General features: G+C 40.9%; 1 protein-coding gene across 1 annotated transcript in view; it reads right to left on the bottom strand.

The window, feature by feature from the left end:
• Positions 1 to 14,987, bottom strand: part of myo10 (myosin X) — an 89,461-nt gene extending 74,474 nt beyond the window's left edge. Inside the window, exon 1 of the mRNA XM_083670724.1 lies at positions 14,633 to 14,987. Within this exon, the coding sequence (XP_083526850.1) occupies positions 14,633 to 14,653 (21 nt within the window). The 5' untranslated portion in view covers positions 14,654 to 14,987. The remainder of the gene's footprint in view (positions 1 to 14,632) is intronic.
• Between the last annotated feature and the right edge of the window lie 6,127 nt (positions 14,988 to 21,114).

Genomic DNA, 21,114 nt, shown 5'->3' on the forward strand with positions numbered 1-21,114 from the left:
TTGTAGGCCCATGACGAGGCTGCTGATGAAAGGGAAACAAACATAACCAAATCATACAGTAATTACACTCATTCCAGTGATTATTGAGATGCATAAAAGGCAGCTTTTGTTTCTTCTTTTTATTTTTTTTATTTAAAAAAACCCAAAACACTGCTATTACAAGGGGTTAAACAAAACCATGTGCCTGTCTGCATTGCTGGGTTTGATCCTCACGCCTAGAGAGAGCTATGGATCCTCAGTGGATTGCTGAAAATATGCAATGAAAGTCCATAAGTCACAAACTGCAGAATGTAAACAAAACTGGAGACACTCATCCTTTTTGGAGACAGCGTTATGATTGCTGGCAAAAGGGAGTCAGTGCTGTATCTAATTAAAAGTGCATTCCAGTAAATTACTCAATTTACCTTACCTGCAAGCTTAGTAGTAGCTGTAGAACATATCAAATAAAAAAATCTGTAAGTCTTTAATGACAGCCTGGGTTTGTTGGCACACATAGCCAGGCAGTGCATTGTGAGGGACGGGAAATCAGTGATTTAGGGTTTGTTGTGAATTAATGTGGATTTGACGAAACAGGAATTGTTTAGAGAGGCTGACAGACAATGCTAGGAAGAGACAAAGAGGATGTAGAGAGAGTGGTTGTGGGGTGCACAGCATACAGTATCAGATTTGAACTGTGTACCACACATACTCACATACACACACAAGAATTTACAGTAGGCCTGTATTCCCAGTGTTTGCAGTATCAAATGAACAGAGTAGAGTTCACAGTAGTCACGGTACACTATCACTACTGTGCCATGAGTGTATATTGGAGGTGGAGCTGAGAAAGGCAGGTGAGGCAAAGGTTACTGGCGATTCAAATCTCATTAGACAGAAGAACACTGGTGCGAAAACAAACTGCTCTGACAACCTTGTGTTCACATTCCAGTGAAGCAGTCTAACTGAAAGATTAGCCATTTGTTTTAAGGTGATATGAGAACTATATGAAGATGACAGCTAATGTGTATGCTGTTGGTTTAAGAGTAGACACACACTTCCACTCTGTATCCATATATGGTTACACACACTGGGCCCCAATTTGCTTCCTCTAAAGAGCGCTGTGCAACACTAAGTTTTAGTGGGCATGGTCACTAAGTTGGTAACTTCGTTCAGCAAAGTTTAAATTAGTGTAGAGCAGGTTTCCTGAAATGAGTGTGATATAGGGTTGGGCTGGTGGAAGGTATTACCGGCATACGGTGTACAAGCTTCCACTAGTATTCCCACCGCACCGTTATTTTGCCAGTACATCCGCAGAAAAAAGCACAGAAGCCAACGTTTATTAAATACAATAGCATACACAACATGCTAGTCATAATCAGTGACACTGTGGATGATTTTAAGCCTGCTACGGTAGCCAGAGAGAGAGAGAAAGGTTCTGAAGCTAACTAAACTAACCCATGCACCGACTGCGCTTATCGAACTAGGATGGTGGGACGAAATTAACCTCATGTGGAGAGAGGAGAAGAGTATATTTAAAGTTGTTAAAGACAACTACTCTACAACTACCATGTCCATGATTATCAGTACATGCAGCTGATTAAATGATTTTTAATTTCAAATACTAATAGTAACTACCGCACATTAATATTAAACAGCTTCCCCCAGTTTCACAGCATTGACTTGCTACAGTATCTTGTTTTAAAACTGATGACTTCAATATGGGCTACTTGTGTATGCTCCAAGCTCTTGCAGTCAGAATATACTGTAGACACCAGACATAACTAAAAACACATTTTGTTATGTTACAGCCTTATTCTAAAATGGATTAAATTATTTTTTCCCTCATCAATATACACACAATATCCCATAACGACAAAGCAAAAACTGGTTTTTAGAAACTGTTGAACTGAAATATCACCTTTACATAAGTATTCAGACACTCGAAATTGAGCTCAGGTGAATCCTGTTTCCATTGATCATCCTTGAGAAGTTTCTACGACTTGATTGGAGTCCACCTGTGGTAAATTCAATTGATTGGACATGATTTGGAACGGCACACACCTGTTTATATAAGGTCCCACAGTTGACAGTGCATGTCAGAGCAAAAACCAGGCCATGAGGTCGAAGGAATTGTCCGTAGACTTTCGAGACAGGGTTGTGCCGAGGCACCGATCTGGGGAAGGGTACAAAAACATTCTGAAGTATTGAAGGTCCCCAAGAACACAGTAGCCTCCATCATTCTTAAATGGAAGAAGTTTGAAACCACCATGACTCTTCCTAGAGCTGGCCTCCTGGCCAAACTGAGCAATAGGGGGAGAAGGGCCATCGTCAGGGAGGTGACCATGAACCCAATGGTCACTTTGACAGAACTCCAGAGTTCCTCTGTGGAGATGGGAGAAACTTCCAGAAGGACAACCATCTCTGCAGCACTCCACCAATCAGGCCTGTATGGTAGAGTGGCCAGACGGAAGCCACTCCTCAGTAAAAAGCACATGACAGCCCGCTTGGAGTTTGCCAAAAGGCATGTAAAGGACTCTCAGACCATGAGAAATAAGATTCTCTGGTCTGATGAAACCAAGATTGAACTCTTTGGCCTGAATGCCAAGCGTCATGTCTGGAGGAAACCAGACATCGCTCATCACCTGGCCAATACCATCCCTACGGAGAAGCATGGTGGTGGTAGTGAAGCATGGTGTGGGGATGTTTTTCAGGGGCAGGGACTGGGGAACTAGTCAGGATCAAGGGAAAGATGAACGGAGCAAAGTACAGAGAGATCCTTGATGAAAACCTGCTCCAGAGCGCTCAGGACCTCAGACTGGGGCGAAGGTTCACCTTCCAACAGGACAACGACCCTAAGCACACAGCCAAGACAATGCAAGAGTGGCTTCGGGACAAGTCTCTGAACCCGGGTGACCTGAACCCAATCTAACATCTTTGGAGAGACCTAAAAATAGCTGTGCACCGACACTCCCCATCCAACCTGACAGAGCTTGAGAGGATCTGCAGAGAAAAATGTGAGAAACTCCCCAAATACAGGTGTGGCAAGCTTGTAGCGTCATACCCAAGAAGACTTGAGGCTGTAATCGCTGCCAAAGGTGCTTCAACAAAGTATTGAGTAAAGGGTCTGAATACTTACGTAAATGTGATATTTAATTTTTTTATTTTTAATAAATTAGCAACAATTTCTAAAAACTGTTTTCACTTTGTCATTATTGGGTATTGTGTGCAGATTTTAGAATAAGGCTGGAACATAACACAATGCGGAAAAAGTGAAGGGGTCTGAATACTTTCCGAATGCACTGTATCTATATGTACAGTGCCTTCGGAAAGTATTCAGACCCCCTTCACTAAATTTTTAAATAAATTTACTGAAATTTTACTTTTTTTTCACTTTGTCATTCTGGGATATTGTGTGTGGATTGATGGCAAATTCTTTTAATTTAATCCTTTTTAAATTGAGTATAACACAACAAAATGTGGAAAAAGTAAAGGGGTCTGAATACTTTCCAAAGGCACTGTATATGCCAAAATAATTGAAAGGATAACAAACTCTGCTGTGTGAAGCCTTCTCTTATGGATCGCTATTGGCATCAATGCTTACAAACACACAAAACAGGCAACAACAGCAAGATATAGCTCTTTCATATCCAGTATTGTCTAAAAGCAGGTGCAGTAAATAGCCTACAGTCGTTGATGGTAACTAAAGTGAGTTTTCAAGCAGTCTCTCTCTCCTCTCCTTACTCTGCTGCAATTTTGCTATTGTACGCAATGGACACGGCAAGGCACGGCCATTTTCTAGACTTCTGGCTTTTTTCGGGCTCGGGCCTCATCTCAGCGGTCCTGAGTCGGGTCAGGTTGGGCTTGAGTATAAAGCTCTAACAAGAGCTACAGTGAGTATTCACCTCACAAGGTGCTACAACCTGACTTTAAAATAGATTAAACTAATTTGTTGTCACTGATCTACACAAAATGCCCTATGAAAAAATACCCAAATATGACCATGGGTTTGAACCCAGTAGTCATCTATGGAGCACCTGGTATGTTTGAATTATTGACACAGTAAGAGTGGGAGGGGGTCAAGGGTCATGTCACTCAGCGCTCTCTTGTTTCAAAGGGGCTGGGGTGCAGGCTAGAGGCTACGCTCTCCTCACACCGACAACACAGGAAGCAGCTGTTGATGAGCTATGCCTTTTGTTTTGATCGGGTGTTCAGAAAAGCTCATAGAGCCTTTTCAGATGGAACAACCACAACAGGTTTCAATGGATCCTTCAGCCAAACGATGTTTGGACTATATAGTGTGCACTTGTCTAATTCAGTATCTAATTCAGTAATGAAGTATTGCTCATGATCCTGGTTTCTGATCCTGGACAGTGTTGCATGAGTTGTGTGTCTGGAATGCAGCTGTAGGGTGTATCCATGTGAGTTTACAGCTGACTTGGGAGAAAGCTGGAACATCTGATGGTTGGATAGGGAAGCTGCTACAGGGGAATAATAACAGTCTTTCATTAATACTGTGAGAGAACAAAACAGACATGCAAATACTCAGGAATTGTGGATGGCCATAAAAGCTCCTGTGTTTTTGACTCACAGTAGACTTTAAATGGGAAAGTTCTTGTCTATGTTGAGCAATGCTATACTGTAGGCCTATGTCGTGGTCATATGCTATGATTATGTTCATGTTCAGTCAATATAGCCAGTGCCAAATATCCGTTCTGAGAGAACTTCAACAAAGAGGTAGTATTCAGAGACCCCCAACTAACACCCCAAGAACCATGGTGGTAACCGGCTAAATTTATAAAGTATGAATTTCTTTCAATTATTTTTGTTCCTTCCAGGTATCATGTAAGTATCACAAAGGTGTTGTGAAGACCTTAGGTACAACCCCCAAAAAGAAATACTGCAAAGTACTCTTGCTCCGAATGTTTTTTTTATCAAGCCCAGAGCCATCATTATCACCTGACTGGAATGTTATCAAGTGGAACTTATCAAGCACTTTCTGAAGGTACACTCTCCAACACGTAATTGCCTGCTATTGATACTATGCCCCCTGGTCACTCTCATGTTAATGCACACTCCCTCGGCAAGTAAGGTTCAGTTTGTGCCATACTGGAACAGTGATAGAAGGTCTTTCTTCATTTGAAATGCAGCTCAGGTGTGACAAGTGCTAGTGTTACGAAACAACACACTGTTGTAAAAGGTCATTTCAGAAGGTATGTTGACACATCTTCAGTTCTGAACAACACCCTGAGTGTCTTCTTGTTGGTCCCACCCCTAATTACACCTCATTGGTTCCCAATGGACCCATGTCCAATCTTATTGGTTCGTTGTTTTAATTATATTCCCACACACCTTGTTTAACAAGAGTCTTAGTGCTAATAGTGCTATATCCCAGTCTCAACTGTTTTCTATTAATCCTTCAGCTTTGTTTTGAAACGGTTAGCGCAACCTGACTGACTCACACAGGTGTGTGAAATTGTATGGCTGCCACTGACATGTTCTGTCACAAAGAAAAGGCCCGGGGGACGTCACAGCGCTACACTGAACAGCATCAAGGCATATAGGATTCTAGGCACCATTAACCCACCCCTACCCGACGGTGGATCAAGGGACTAAAACCATTCATGCGTCACTGCATTTCCCCTTACACTTTGAAGGCAGAATGCAGAGGCCTCAGACTGCACCACCCAGGCTTCTTAAATTGTGGTGGGCCTATCCTGTAGGCCCCCTCCCGGTTGAGCTCTAGCTCAGAAGTTGTATATGTTTATGTACAAATGGGTAAATGCTTCTCTCTCAAAGCTAGTTCAATTAGCAAATTGCTGATGACACACAAATGAACACTGAATTGGAGTGAAGATGAGTCTGTATGAGTCACAGTCTCTCATTAACACTTCAATAGACCTTATTATACTGTGTTAAGTGACTCACAATTCAAATGTACGTGTTTATAACCTGTTTATGTGCAATTTCTGTCGTGCTTGCACAACGACAATGACAGAGATGGTTATGAGTAAAGCACTGTAAAGACGAGTCATGGGCTTCATGATTACGTTGGCATCCACTTACAATACAGATACTTACAGTACAGATTAGATTCTCCCTTAGACAACCGTGTGAACACAAAAGCATTGGAGTCTCGAATTCCATTTCTCGAGTGTCTACATCAACTTTAGCAAAAAGCTATGTTAAGACTGAGGAGATGAAGAAGCTTTATAACAGAGAACAGACAACCTCTGTAACCTACCCCCCCCCCCCCCCCCAACTGAAACATAAACACGCTTATCCTGTACGCAAGAAAAATGAACTTGTTTGAAAAAAGATTTAAAAAAAAGACTTTGAAACCCTGTCTTTGAAGTGAAGACGAAATCCTGCTCTGCTTTCCTGTTTATACTGATGTTTTGTTCTACCGCCTTCATCCTTTTCAGCCAGAGTATTCCTGGAGAGGCGGCCATTTTGGTTTGCTCTCATAGCAATTAGTCATTTTAAATGAGGAGATGCTTTCAAGCTGTTATTGGTTTGGAGAACAAAACAACTCCAAAATGCCGCAAGCCAAGGCTGTAATATCGGACTGTATGTGCTTACAGAGCAAGTTCCCTGTTTTCCTCCACTGAGTCACATTGCAGAGTACACAGAAAAGAAGGGAATAGGGTTTTGTCGTCTTATTTTTGTTCAGACAGCCACCGCATGCAGCATACATAGAAACATGAATTGGGTTGTGTGTTTATCTAAGTTGACCAACCAGGGTGTGTACTTTTAGTGACTGTGACCAGGCAGGTGTTTTTATGTGTGTGTGTTTGTGTATCTGCCTGTCTGTCTGTCTGTGTCTGATGATGATGTGTCCTAGCACTTATTTCATCCTCCTCTCCACTCCCTGTGTCCCTCCTTTTCCATAGTTTCTGCTTCTCATTTCAACAAATGAAGTTGACCCATATTTATAGTAGAAGTATGCCTACGCACTGAAGTATTACTGAATACATTGTGTAATAGCAACACCTTTTGATACAGACCAGAGTCTGTGAAGTTCTTTAGGCAGTGCTATACTGTCTGGAGACAACATGGCAGCAATGAAAAGCAGCTCTTGGTATAGCTGTACAACTAGAGAAGTACTAATTATTAGGTGCTGATGAACATTACAGGAACATGTTTTTTTTGCTAATCTTTTGGTGCTTTTTTTTACAGGAATTTAACAAGAACACTGAACCAAATTGCAGTGGAAATTCATGGTTGATGTTTTCTAAACTCAGATTCTTCAGATGGGAGCTAGTCTTTAATGATGACCTCACTGAGAACTACTGTACAGTGAAAAGTTATTGTCTGAGTTCGCAAGCCAAAGACCATTCAAGCCTGTGAGGGGGATGATGAAACTCCCCTCACTAAGCAAACCGGTGGCCCCACATTCAAAGGCTACAGTACCTGACCTACTTTCTCCTCCTCCGCCACAAGTTTGTGTGTGTGTGTGTGTGTGTGTGTGTGTGTGTGTGTGTGTGTGTGTGTGTGTGTGTGTGTGTGTGTGTGTGCATTAAAGGCTGGCAGCTGGGGCCAGTGTTGCCATGTGCTGCCCAGCTGTGGTCCCTTGGTGCAGACGCCTGCAGTTAGCAAACTCGTAGCAGAGGGGAAACGCAAGAGGAGGGGGACAGCCAGAATGTAAACACTGGCTTCCCTTTCTGGCATTCTTCTCAAGCAGGGAACAACAGGCACCCTTGTTGTAGAAAGGACACTGTACACTGTAGCTGCAGCTATGAGCTCGGGTGTTTGGAGCACATATTAAAACTAGCTGAACGATTAAGTTGGTGAGATGAAAATCCTTCAGAACCTTCAGATGAGACGTTAAACCGAGGTCACAACTCCCGAGTTGTTTAAGATCCCAGCGCAAGAGTAGGCGTGTTAACGCCGGTGTCCTGGTTAAATTCCCAATCTGGCCTTCGTACTATCATGGCCACCTACTGTAATAATCTCCTGCTTTATTTGCCTCATTCATCCCCTCTCCTCTCCCCTGCAACTCATCCCCAGGTTGTTGCTGTAAAAGACAACATGTTCTCAGTCAACTTACCTTGTAAAATAAGGGATAAATAAAACATTTAAATCAAATGTTTTTGTATATAGCCATAGTTTGTTCAGTCAACGATCAGAATGGGAAAAACCAGGAGTTCCAGCCTTCTCAGCTTTTAACATCATCTGATGACTTCGTAGCATTTTTCGAAATGTGTCGAGTCACTGAATTGCAATTCCTGTAGACCCGTAGACTTGCTAATAACGTTGGCAGCTTAGTCCGTAAAGAGCTGTGGTGATGTAAGCTTCAATTTGGAAGAGAATTGCTCTACAGCTTGTTTACCTCAGTAGACCCCCTCAAAAGCATTCTTAGTTTCATTAAGTACCACCTGACCCATACAGCATCCTCATAGCAACTGTCTCCATGAAACACAGAGTACTGTGACAAGGTCAGAAAATGTTGACTTTTGGAGAGAATGAGAACTATAAAGGCACTTCAAACTATTTAGTTCATGATATTGTGGTACCAGCTCACATAGCAAAATTAATTAGAAAAGTTCAAGAATCATTTGAAAAGTTCTGAATTGAGTCATTCTTCCTTTGGGCTAAAACCAGACAAACAGAAACAGTTTGTTTATCCCCTGACATTCCTCCTGACCCTATGTGGCTAAAACATACCAAAAACAAGTTGACTGCAAATTAGGAGTGTCGTTAACTTGCTATAAATTACATCTGTCTGAGCGAAAGGATGTCAAATTCAACATAATCTTTTGTTTTTCTTCCACCCTTGTGCTTGAGGGAATGCTTTGTATTTTCAGAGACGGACTGAGGTCTCCTGGTCAGGAAGCAATCTTTGGAGTGCCAGTTTTCCCATCTGATTTTCTTCAGCCATGATATCCTGCGAGTGACATCATGTTATCAAACAGTTATGAAAATCACACATCCTGACCCAGACAGACCAGACAGACCAGTCAGGAAGTGGGTGCCCTGACGACAGGTCACTGCCAACCGGCTCTCACTCAACTACTGCGGATGTGTAGGGGGCAGAAGTCAATCTCTATTTCTGACTGAATACCCCTTTTACTTGCTGGCTGCCAACCACTGTAATTTACAATAATAGTTTATTCCAGCCCTCCCCCTCCCCAAGACGAACTTCATCTAAGTGGTAAATTCCGCTCTCTTCACAAGAGTAAACAAACCTGCATCATGCAGTCCATGCTGATACGGCTGATTGGAACTATACACCAAGCTGCTTGTGGCAAAACTACCAATTTACTGGTAAATAATATCTTACTGTGTGACTCCTTATGCCGAATAACTCTCTTGTTCAGTCAACATCCTTTTAGTTAGCAACTCTGCTAATTGACTGCAGTCCAAAGAGCTCATGTTACTTTGCTAAATTCAGCCACTTCAGTTGCCACTCCAGCAACAGCAAACGCCAACAAGTCCACAAAAGTCCACAAAAATCCATATATTTTGCTCTGGAAAAACCCAATTCAACTATAATTTCATAATGTGTGTGTCTTTGGTGTCTTTGGTGTTGTATCGGTGCATTATTGGAGGAATATGTGCCAATACAGGTATTTCTGTAAAATGCCAATATCAGCCGATTATAACTGTCCTCCGATACATGTCGGGGTCCAGTGTTAAAACCCACAAGACATGTCTCTGCTCTGTAGCCCTTACTGCTCAGGGACACCTTGTCACTGATCATAAATCAAACACAGTGAGATTGAGACACTTTTATGCTGGTTTTTAATTGACCAGTTAGACTGTCTGGAATGCACACCCAGCAGGAGTCATAGAGATTAGTGTCAGGAGGCCAGTTCAAACCTCTCCTTATAAGTGTCTCCTTACACATTGATAAGTGTCATACATCGCATCTATATTTTCCAGAATGGGAAATGGCCTCACATGCACAGAGACTACAGAGAACAGGATTTTCACTCTATGAGCAAATAATAAACCTTAAAAAAAAAAAAAAATGATTTAATTAAAAAAAAATCACAAAAGTCACAAAAATCCTGGCCCTAAACATAACCCCCCCCCCCCAAAAAAAATAAAATAATAATAATTTGCACAGTACAACTGATCTCAAGATCATTGACTCTGGCTTCTGCAGAGTCTGGAACCAGTGCAGAATTCAGTAATGCATTGTCTTACAACAGCCAAAACATTTCAAGCGGCAACAAGTAAACTATAAGACGTGGTTTCAAATGAAACGCAGAAAACACAGCCACTGCTTTTACAGGTCCACATGTAGACTGAAGCAGGAGAATGTTAGAGGTTAAGACGTTTCAGAGCCTTTTGGAATGTTAACAGCGATCAGCCAGGAAGTGGGGTCTTTTGAGAAAGCCCAAGGAGGAAGGAGAACGAAACGAGTCCAGATTGTTGCTCTTAAGTTCAGCCAGGAACCTATTTACAACCACCACTGAGGGACCTGAGGTTTCAGAGTGGGTTCACACTGAGAGGAGGGGGTAAAGTGGTGTGTATTCCACACTCATTTACACTTTTGCAATGGGGATCAGAAACACATACAGTACAAGTAGTGATCTAGGGTCAGCATACCCTACCCCATAATACTAACCTTAATAGTCAGGGAGAAAACAAATCTGACTTTAGATCAGCGTCTAGTGTATATCTTTAAACTAAGCAGAAGGTCACGGATGGCCTGCAGAAACCTACATACTTTATCTACATATCTGAATCAGGGATTAACCTACAAATTGAAATGATAAAACAGATGAAAAAACTTGATCTGATTCTGGGATGTTGAGGGACTATGTAATATATCTTCAACATACTGTATGTTAACAATGATAGTTCAATCAGTACAAAGAAAATACAAGGTTGGACCTTGTTTAATTTCTCACAGACAGTTAACAGCCCTGACTGTTGCCCTACATACTACTGTCAGTTTGGTGTGGAGAAACTGGAAATTGCAGACTGTTCTGGCAGAGATCCAAAATGTCTGCCTCCTTGAGTGGGTGTTATTAGAGAAGAAGTGTAAAAAAATAAAGTTTTTTAAATGATTGAGCAGTCATTTTTAATGAGAAGCAGGGTTGTCTCACAGTTTTTCTTTTTGGTTTGGTAATGTTACAGACATTACCAGTTTATTTGCTTTTAATTAATTCAAGCATATAGAAGCTGCAGACTAAGCCAGTGTAAGAGGAGGCATACACAGCACAGTTGGGTAGGAGACAAGAGGCAGAGAACAAAACGACAAATCTGCAAGGTCTTTAAATTCCATCTAGCTGTTCCACAGGTATCATGTTTCACTCTAAGTACAAGCTGGGGAAGAAAGAAGAACTAAACACTCTTAGCACAGAAGTACTGCTTTGACATACTTGTTAAAGCGTTTCAATACTGTATAACGTGGATAAAACAATGTTTGTTGTGGTAAACTCCATTAACGTTCATAATTAGGCTATTATGTTTTTTACCCTTAATGAGAAATGCAGACTGTCTGAGGCTATGGGAGTAGCAGACCAAACTGAGGTTGCATTCAAGAATGTAATGTTTCACAGTTTCAACATGTACTTTCACTGCCATTCCCTGTTCTGGGACTAAATCTAAATTCTTATCAATTATTCATTATAAATGTTCAAAAAATGATTCTCATTGCGCTCAAGATAGATAAGCTCAGATAACAATCTTTTTGCAGCTGTTGTACAAAAGGTGGCCGGTAGAAAAATGACCAATGTCACTCTCAACAGTACCTCTGTTGATACTGTTACACATCTTCTAAGCCATCTTTACACTGAGAAGTTATGGATGCACAGAGACAGCACTGTACCATCATTAATAATTCTGTGAAAAGACGTGAAAAGCAGTCCAAAGCCGTCTTCAAAAAGGCGTCTCTGAACCACCTCAACGCCTTGTACCAGAGACGCCTCTATAGCGGCATTTTGTCAGTGGAAATGAAAGACGCTACAGTGCAGGCCTAACGCATGGATGAGCTTCATCCCAACAAGCTAGTCAGAAAAGGCGAATGTCAGGGGAAATATTTATCACAGCAGGCACCTTTTACGTTTTTATGTGGGAAGATGCTATGCCGTCTTAAATTGCCGAAATAGAATGTCTGTGTAACCTATTGTTTTTATAATTATAGCGGCACTGTGTTGTCTTTTTATGGCCGATCAGCAGTGTAAAGATGGCTCTATAGGATCATAACTTGTTCTACTCATAGACAATTTCTCTAATACACAGCCTACTTAAGCTTCAAATAGCCTAACTTAAATATTTGCTCAGTTTCACCATCCTGCCGAAGAGAAAGAGTTGAATAAATCCATCCATCAGCGTTAACCTGAAGTCAGTTTCGATTTTTACTCCTAGTGTTTAAGATCAGGAATGGCGATAGGGGTAGATTAGCATAGTTGATCTAAGATCTGCGGTGCGGGTGCAACACAAATGGCTAGTAAGGTAATGCCAAAATGCATGAAAGGTCTGGTGTACCAACGTGTCAAACTTGGCCTTCATTAAGCCCATAGAAAGACAGTCGAAAATGGACGGCGCATAATCATTGGCTATACTTCGCATCAATCATCTCCCACAGCACTTCCCCCCAGTGGTTGCACACCACATGTTTCTGATTCGGAGCTTCACCTCGCAGCCGTATGATTCGCTGAAATCAAACAACTTTACTCAGTAAATGTACTCCCACTAAGGGTTTGATTCCTGCTGGGACCATATATACTGAAGTGTATGCACTCACTGCAATGTAAGTCGCTTTGGAGAAAAGTGTCAGCTAAATGGCATATATTTTTATTATTATTATTATTATTATTATTATTATTATTATTATTATTATTATTATTATTATTATCATCATATTACTAAGGCCAGGTTTGAGTTGTTGCTATTCCAGGCTTATATGCGCTGTACGCAATCGCCTGGGGATGAGGTTAGTAATGTGATAATGTAATTACAATGACACACCAGGTAAACTTGCTCATGATAGGTGGGGAGGTAAAGTCTAGCCTAGTTACCTTGAAACAAGACCGCCCACAACACAGTTCAAATAAACACAAGCCCGTTCAACCGACGGCTGACAGACATTGACCTGTCTGACTCTACTGTGTCAACAAAGCCCTACCAGCCACTGAGTGAGGATAAGTTTGTGCTGTAAGTGGGTCATGGGGTCTACAGGAAAACCTAATAGGGAATGTTATTTTGCCTATCAATGGCAACTTACAATACAAGTGTTGAGTGCTGGATTCTATCGCTGCATTTGAAGTCATTAGTTTGACACAATTCTATTGACAGTCTCTGTTCCTCACTGCCTGTTGTTGGAAGTGAGTTTGCTTCAGGTTGACATTTGAATATCCTGACTACAAGACGTATCAAAATCCTATCAAGCTTCCAAATTCTGCAAAGGGAGCATCATTCATTCTACTGTACATCATCTGTTCAAACTGTTGGCCATAACCTTTGCTGTTTGGAAGTGAGATTGCTTCCTTGTCAAATGCCCTTTTCCTTAAAGACTGGGCCCTTTGTTTCAGATGAGATTAGCTTAGAGATACAGGCAGGCAGGCAGGCAGGCAGGCAGATATTTGAGACTATTGTATGCACCAGCCTGCTCCTGGCAAAGATAAATATTCAGTCTCTCTGCCTGTTGGGGCTCAAGAGAGTCTGAGCAATAATGTTGTTGTCATGTAACCAGGATGTCAACTAACTGTTACTTCAACTTTTCCACACGCTTTGCTTGGTTCCCCTAATGATTATGTGTACTCTACCTGAGTGGAACTGGTTTTGAAATGTTTTTTTCTCAGCCACACCCACATCAAACACATCATAGGCTAGGTGATGATAAGTAGATTTCCCAAACCGTCAGTCAATAACTGCTTAGGGCAAAGGGAGATTCAGGTGTAATTCAAATATCAAGGTGTGGCATTATGACACCATCATACAGGTTTCATAAATCAGTCAACATAGTGTGTACACAGTTTCAACAGAGTATTTCCCTTTCATGAATCATACTGTAAAATAGTAATACCTTTTGTATTAACTAAGGATAATCTAAAGCATTTACATATTCAGTCTCAACTGAATAGGCTGTTCAATCAGAATAGAATTCCAAAATAGTCTACATAATGGCTCTATTTAAGACAACGTTATAAAGCATCAACAAGACATTACTATAATGAACATTATCAACCATCATTGTAATTAGTCGTAGTAACAATACCAGATGATCATTGATGTTGTCTGTTTATTTGCCAAATCAACAAGTGTCAATTGCCAGGTTCTCAAGCCTCACTAGGCTGTTCTTGTCTTGTCTCTACTAAAAGCTATACAGTACCTCTTGGAGGAGAGGTGAAGGTACGGAAATGCCAGAGTTCTACTGGGAACGGGTCCAAACTAACCCCACATCATTTCACACACAAATCAATGAGCTTCAGCTGCCTTCTGTCTGGTATGAACAATTTAACACAATGCTACAATGAACATTACATGACCGATATATATGACCGAATAATGCGTAAGGCTATATTAAAATTGATCAATTTAAGCGCAAAACATAGGCTACTCCCAAAAACATTTTAAAGTGTTGAAGATTTGCACAATTAATCGTTCTTATTCAAAATGCATGGCTGCTCAAACTTCAAATCCACCGTCCTGGTATGTTCTTTCTCTATTCTAACAAAGTTTTGATAAACCAACTTACCTCCATGAAAAAAGTATCCATAGTCCTTGTTATGTTAATCCACAAGGATCACTCTATGCAAATCGCGCATCCAAACCATGTGTTTGATGTTCAGAGCAAAAGCATCATCAACAGTCTTTAGTCCATGACCAGATAGGCAAGCCCCTAATAGTTCACCGGACAGGGAGAGGGAGAATCAATTTCGCTGCAACTTCTGCCTTTGTTTCATGGATTACAGTTCCAGCAAAAACACCATATGTCCTTTAAAAGTGTTAGACAACGATGACGACCTCTCCGCTAATGATAACGGTAAAATGCGACTCCTGTTGCGCTACAACACTTTAGAGATCACTGGGTGTATGTTGCGGAACCTGGTCTACCGGGTCACACACACATTGGTAAATAGTCAAACGTGCTCCAGGGAAGTATTTGTGGTGAGCCAAATTTTGGAATGACTCCACCGGTAGATACTGTAGCTCCACCCAGTTTCAATGGGAAAGTAATCCGGGATAGCCTCTCTTACTCCGCCTGCCGTCCCACAGGGCAAATAAGGGCAACCAAGGCAAATAACTGACAGGGCTAAATAACCATTGTACAGCCCATAATTCCAATATGAGAGAGCATCATCAGACAAGTAATCCCATTGGAGAGGGGGGGGGGGGCACGTTACATCATTATATATCTATCAAGGTTTATTAGCATACATCTTAATATTATTATTATGTAGGAAGCAAATATTTAACATACTGTCCTTTCAAATGTATCATAAAGGGCTCATGGGGCTCAGCAATCATTTTATAGCAAATAAAGCATATCTTTGAAAATGTACAAGGACTATATTCAATATTAATATTGAAGTTTGCCAACAAATAGGCTGTGATTTTGGGATCCTACTCATGATCACCATTGGCTGTTATTTATACACATACATGCATTTACTTACATTATGTTAGATACATTAACAAATTGTCTATGATTGAAAAATAAAAATGCTACAAAATATTTACAAACTAGGCTATTACTTAAGGGTAGGTCTATATAATAAGCAATTTATTACACTTACCTTCAAATAACATATTACCAAAATGTCAGTCACCTCTGTCTCAAGTGTTTCATTATCACAGCTCTTTGCTGGTTGTCAAAGTTCATCAATCTATCCTCAGCATTAAGGTGTCAAGAGCCCTGAAACCTCATAATGATGATTCCCCAGTATTTCAAAGGCCCACTAAATGGGTATGGGAGGAGCAGTCATTGGGCTACTATTAAAGTTGAATCAGATAAAGACAAGGACTAGTTGTTACATGTCCTGTAGCATTCCTGCTTCTTAGCCTAGATTTAAGGGTGGTCTATGTTGAACTGTCATGAAATTCAATCTTGCCAATGTGTCTTTAAACTTTTCCTTTTGAATTGTTGAGTGGCAGGAGTGTATCCCTGACCCTTGCCTGCTTTGCCCCTGGGCGTGATCACCCTCCACAGTTTAGCTAACATGAGAGCAGTTAGCCTGGCTAGCACCCTTATCCCACATAAGTTAATATGGTTAACGCCATGCAATTTTCTTACAGCCTGAGGCTCTAATCATTCTCTAGGCCCACAATAGGCACTTTTCAAACACGGTGCCAATGTGTGCCAAGACTTACTAGCGGTAAGCTAGTGTTCAAAGCCCGGTGCTTCGGGCCTAGTGAACAAGCCCGTTTGAATTTCCACTGCTGGGCTTTCTAGTCCTGCCCTGTAGTCAGATCTCCAGTTTGTTTACATTCTGCACTTTGTATTCCTAAATTCTGCAAACTATAGAGGAGACACTAGCAACAAATATCAAGCCTCCGATTACTAAAGCACTAAAGAAAAGCACTATACAAATCAATTTCATTGTGTAGTTACAGCTGGCTAACATGGATTATACTAGCCACCCACCAAGTTCGCTAGCCAACTAAAGCACTGGGATGAGGCTCTAAGCCACACCCCTATCCCTGTTTGGCCCGATGAAGACCAGGGCGGTACAGGAGGCTAAAGTCTGAGTTTTAAGCACCAAATAGGCCCAGAGTAAGCACACTTTAGTGTTAAAACTGTTCTCTGTCTTGTCCTTAATTGAAATACTACAGAGATAATTGTCATTTTTTGCCATCTTCATAAATGCTTTCCGACAGCTGTGTTGCCTTAATGGGAGTGTGGCCAAGATATCTGCCTTGCTTCAGGGCACTATGACAAAGGTGTTCACAACCCACAAACACTATTACAAAGGTGTTCACAACCCACACGCATCAAATCAGCAATCTGGACTGTGTTTGAGCCCCTCCCTCTGCCAAGGAATGAGGTCAAGTTGCACACATTCCTGTTATCATGGTCTCTAAGCCCTCAGAGGTCATCTGAGGGGTTAAAGCGACTGACCGTAAGCGCACCTAAAGGTCTAGGCCCACCTTCGAAGACAGCCAAGAGTCACTTACTTGAACAATGGTTCACTTCTAGGTCTGGTCCCTACCTGTCTTTGGATTCTCAGTCCACTTAGTACATTTAAGTAAACTCAAAGGGTCTTTGAGAAAAGCAGATCGCGTGAGATCTTCGCAACTTCCTGAAAACATCAACTGACTAAGGTCCTTTATTTACCTAATAAATAAATAGTAGCTGTCTCTATTTATCACACCCCCAAAAGAATAAGTGATAACTACAGAAATAAGGGAATACAGACAAAAACAAGTTATTTCCTGTGTTTCTTAAAAGCTTGGATTTTTCAACCTTTGAACATACTGTATGAATAAGTTCAGGAGCACCAGACCAGTATTTATATTAGGACTTGAGTGAATGTAGCTCTTGTCTGAATCTGTCCCATCCCTCCAAACTTCCAGTCTCCTAAACAGGAAGAGAAAGACAAACATTTCCTGTGCTGATTTTAGACTTCTTCTTAAGATGAGAGATAAGGGGCTGGGTTTTTCCGCCGCCGGATTCCCGGATTCCCGCTAATGTGTCTGTGATCAAACTAACAGAGACTTCCTCAACCGAGAAGAGAAAGAGATGAGGTGGAGAGAAGCGAGAGAAAGGGTGGAAGGAGGCAGCGTAGAGGATATTCTATCAAAGGGGAGAATTAGTTAAAGGGAAAGAGAGAGAGAAACTGGATTCAAGTGGAGCCTCCATCCATTTCTATCACACACACCTTCCACTCCCTCAAATTACCGCAGGCATATTTATTTTAGGCAACTTACCAGTAAATGATGACACATCCATCTCTTCACCATGATCAACATCTCCAAAACTATAAAGGACATGTAGAGTGATTTCTGTTATTGAACCATTATGGGCTATGTTAGGAGGAATTGCAGTTCCATGAATTTCCTCTTTGGAGGACAATAGCAGTGGAAGTTTTATTTGAGGGTATTTGTGTACATATTACATTCACCATTTAGAAACTTTTTATACATACAGTATTTCATGGCACCAAACGTATTGGGACCACTGGCTTCACAGGTGTTTCTGGTTAGTCAGGTGTGTTCTGTCACATAATTTGTGTAGGCAATATCTAGTCTTGTTTCTAGACTTTGCGTTTGCTTTTGGAGTCTGCTTTTGGTGTCTGTCAACATGAGGACCAAATAGGTGTCAATGTAAGTCAAGGAAGCCGTTATGAGGCTGAAATATCTGAAATAATCAATCAGAAACATAGCCAAAACTTTAGGCTTACCAAAATCAACAGTGGAGCATCATTAAAAAGAAAGATAGTACTGGTGAGCTGAGCAATCGCAAATGGCCTGGTAGACCAGGGAAGTGCTCTACAGTGGATGACTGAAAAATCCTCAAACAACTGTCTGACAGATTAGGAACACTCTCCAGGAGGTAGTTGTTTTTAAAACACAGATTTAAGACTTGAGGTAAATATTAAAATGTTGAAATATTAAAATGTTAAAATTTGAAACTCTTAAAAGAGGACTCGTGATTTGTATCTGTCGTTTGTATTTTCTCTTCATCTCAACAACTACTCTCAAACAGAAGAATCACCTGGAAACCCAACAACTTTTTGTTTATTTAGGTTGTTTTTAAGTGCATACAGCAATGACATGTTCCTGAAAACATGAACATAAAAGGAACAGTATATGTTCTACCTGATAATTACTCAAATTATAATGATATACAGGAATAAAAGAGAAGTTTTGTGAAATCTGTCCTTTTTGGCGTTCTGCCAACAGCTGCTGTGCCCTGGCATTGCTTCAAACCACCTGTTGGATCAGTTTCTTGTTCAACCTGGATGACAGCTTTGAAGAGCGCATACACTCTCAGGTATAATCATACGGTGTCCCACACACATACACACACGCGCACGCGCGCACACACACACACACACACACCGCTAGATCATATATTGTGTATACCGAAGATACAGCATACTCAAAACACACACACGCACACACACACACACACACACACACACACACACACACACACACACACACACACACACACACACACACATGCCTGTGTACATGTACACGCACACACACACACAGAAATCCTGGCTTGTTGCCTGTTGAAACAATGCTCATATTACACATCCTCATACCAATAACTCACTGAACTCTGTGAGTATTCTTATCTGCTGAGAGACAGAGAGTGGAAATCAGTAAGAGGAAGTATGTAGTGTGGGAAATAAGCAGTAATGTGATGAAGCTTTTATGGAGAGAGAGTTGACTGTGCTGTCAGTGTACAATGTACAGTATGTTATTTAAGCAATATTGCAGAGAGGCCAATATTGTCACAGGTAGGGGGAGTTGTTAGGCAGGACGCACAGCGGAGTGCCGGCAGACCCCCTGCCAAGTGACAGTATTGATGATAAATCACGGCCTCTCTGTGTTATTGCTTTTAAACAATGATTAAATAATGATTATATATCTGAAAATTGTGAGAATAAAACCATTTTTAAGTATTTATTTACTAATTGTGGAGGTTTCTGCCTTGTGCTGAGGAAGGAATATCAGGTGACATTATTGTGACATCACGGCTAATCGCAATGCTTGTTTTCATCAACCCATTATATAACAGTAAATCAATACAGATTTACAGATTGAACTAGTAGAATTTTTTGTCTATTTATACTCTGGGATGTGACGTCAATGGGAAAACAGCGGGGCGACGCTACCAGAGATAGGAGACGATCAAGAAACGAGAGGAGGCGATCAAATCAAATCAAATGGAATCAAGTGAAATTGGATTTATCACGTATATCGCATACAGTTGCAATTGACATAGTGAAATGTTTGGGATCTTGCTCCATGCTCAACAACAGCAATCAGAAACAATCAACAATTCAATAATAAGTCATACAAAGTGACAAAAAGTGACAACTCCGGCGCCGATGTCTACGAGTGTTCACATCTTTACTTATAAAGTAAAAGTTGCTGTGGCTTCCTGGCATGACATCATATCCCAGAGTGTAACTTTAAACAGAGTAAAAAAAGACAGTACCTAGAAATGTTACAAATACAATGCATGTCAGGGCATTATGGTTAAAACAATTAGAAAAGTCCATGGGCTAACTTAAATTCGAAGCAATATTTAGTGAAATATTGGGAAATCTTATACAATAGTGGTGATGTTTTTTGTTTTTTTTATTGTACTGGGAAAAATGTTAAAATAATAATAAAAAAAACGAAACAGTAAACTCAAACAATACTCTACAGCATCTGCCCCAGTGAATTTGAGGGAAGTCAATGCTGATTCCTTTGTTTTAGGAGGGCATTACATTTTTAGGGAAGGAGAGGCATATTCCTGTGTTTTAAGAGGAATTAGAGGAAACAAAGGGTCGGGTTGCACCAGGTCAGTACCAGCGCCTTCCAAGGCTATTTGACCCTTCTCTAATCCCAGGCTACTTCCTGTTGGAAAAGCGCTGGAATGTTCGGCATTCCGGCATGTGTTCCTGCTCTCCATCCTTGCAGGGAACGCTCCAACAGGGAACGCTCCAACAGGGAACGCTCCGACAAGTTCCTCAGAAACAGCTGTGATATCAAAGTTCCCCTGACAAGTCAAAGTCGGTGGACAGAATCTGAACCATCCAATGTACAGAGATTGCGCCCGCCTTTTGTATGGTTGGATAGATAGTCGACACAAAATGCTCATTGATCATATGCCAATTCTTATCTGATCATGCTCATCACAGTTGTCTTTATTATGGTGAGGAATTACAATGAAACTAGAGAGCAGTTTTTATTATAATTTTGGATGCTTGAAAGTTGTAATACTGTTTGACTGTAAGGTGGATCTGGATATTGTACATTTACAGAATTATAGCCAATATCAAATTGGGAGAATTATAGCCATTAGGCCTATGTGGATTTGTGAGTTCTCTTTTAAGTTTTGATGTGAAAATTCATATTCATAGGTCATTCCAAATGCTGGTCTATGTTTACAGTTACCTAAAGTATGTCTTTTGGGACTTTGGTTCAAGTAGAAAGTCAATGATTTTGCACACTTGGACCTTTGACTTCATGCCTTTGTATGCAGCGCCATGTAGTGGTCAATTAGAATAT

The sequence above is a fragment of the Argentina silus genome (genome assembly GCF_951799395.1).
Source record: "Argentina silus genome assembly, chromosome: 1".
NCBI lineage: Eukaryota > Metazoa > Chordata > Actinopteri > Argentiniformes > Argentinidae > Argentina > Argentina silus.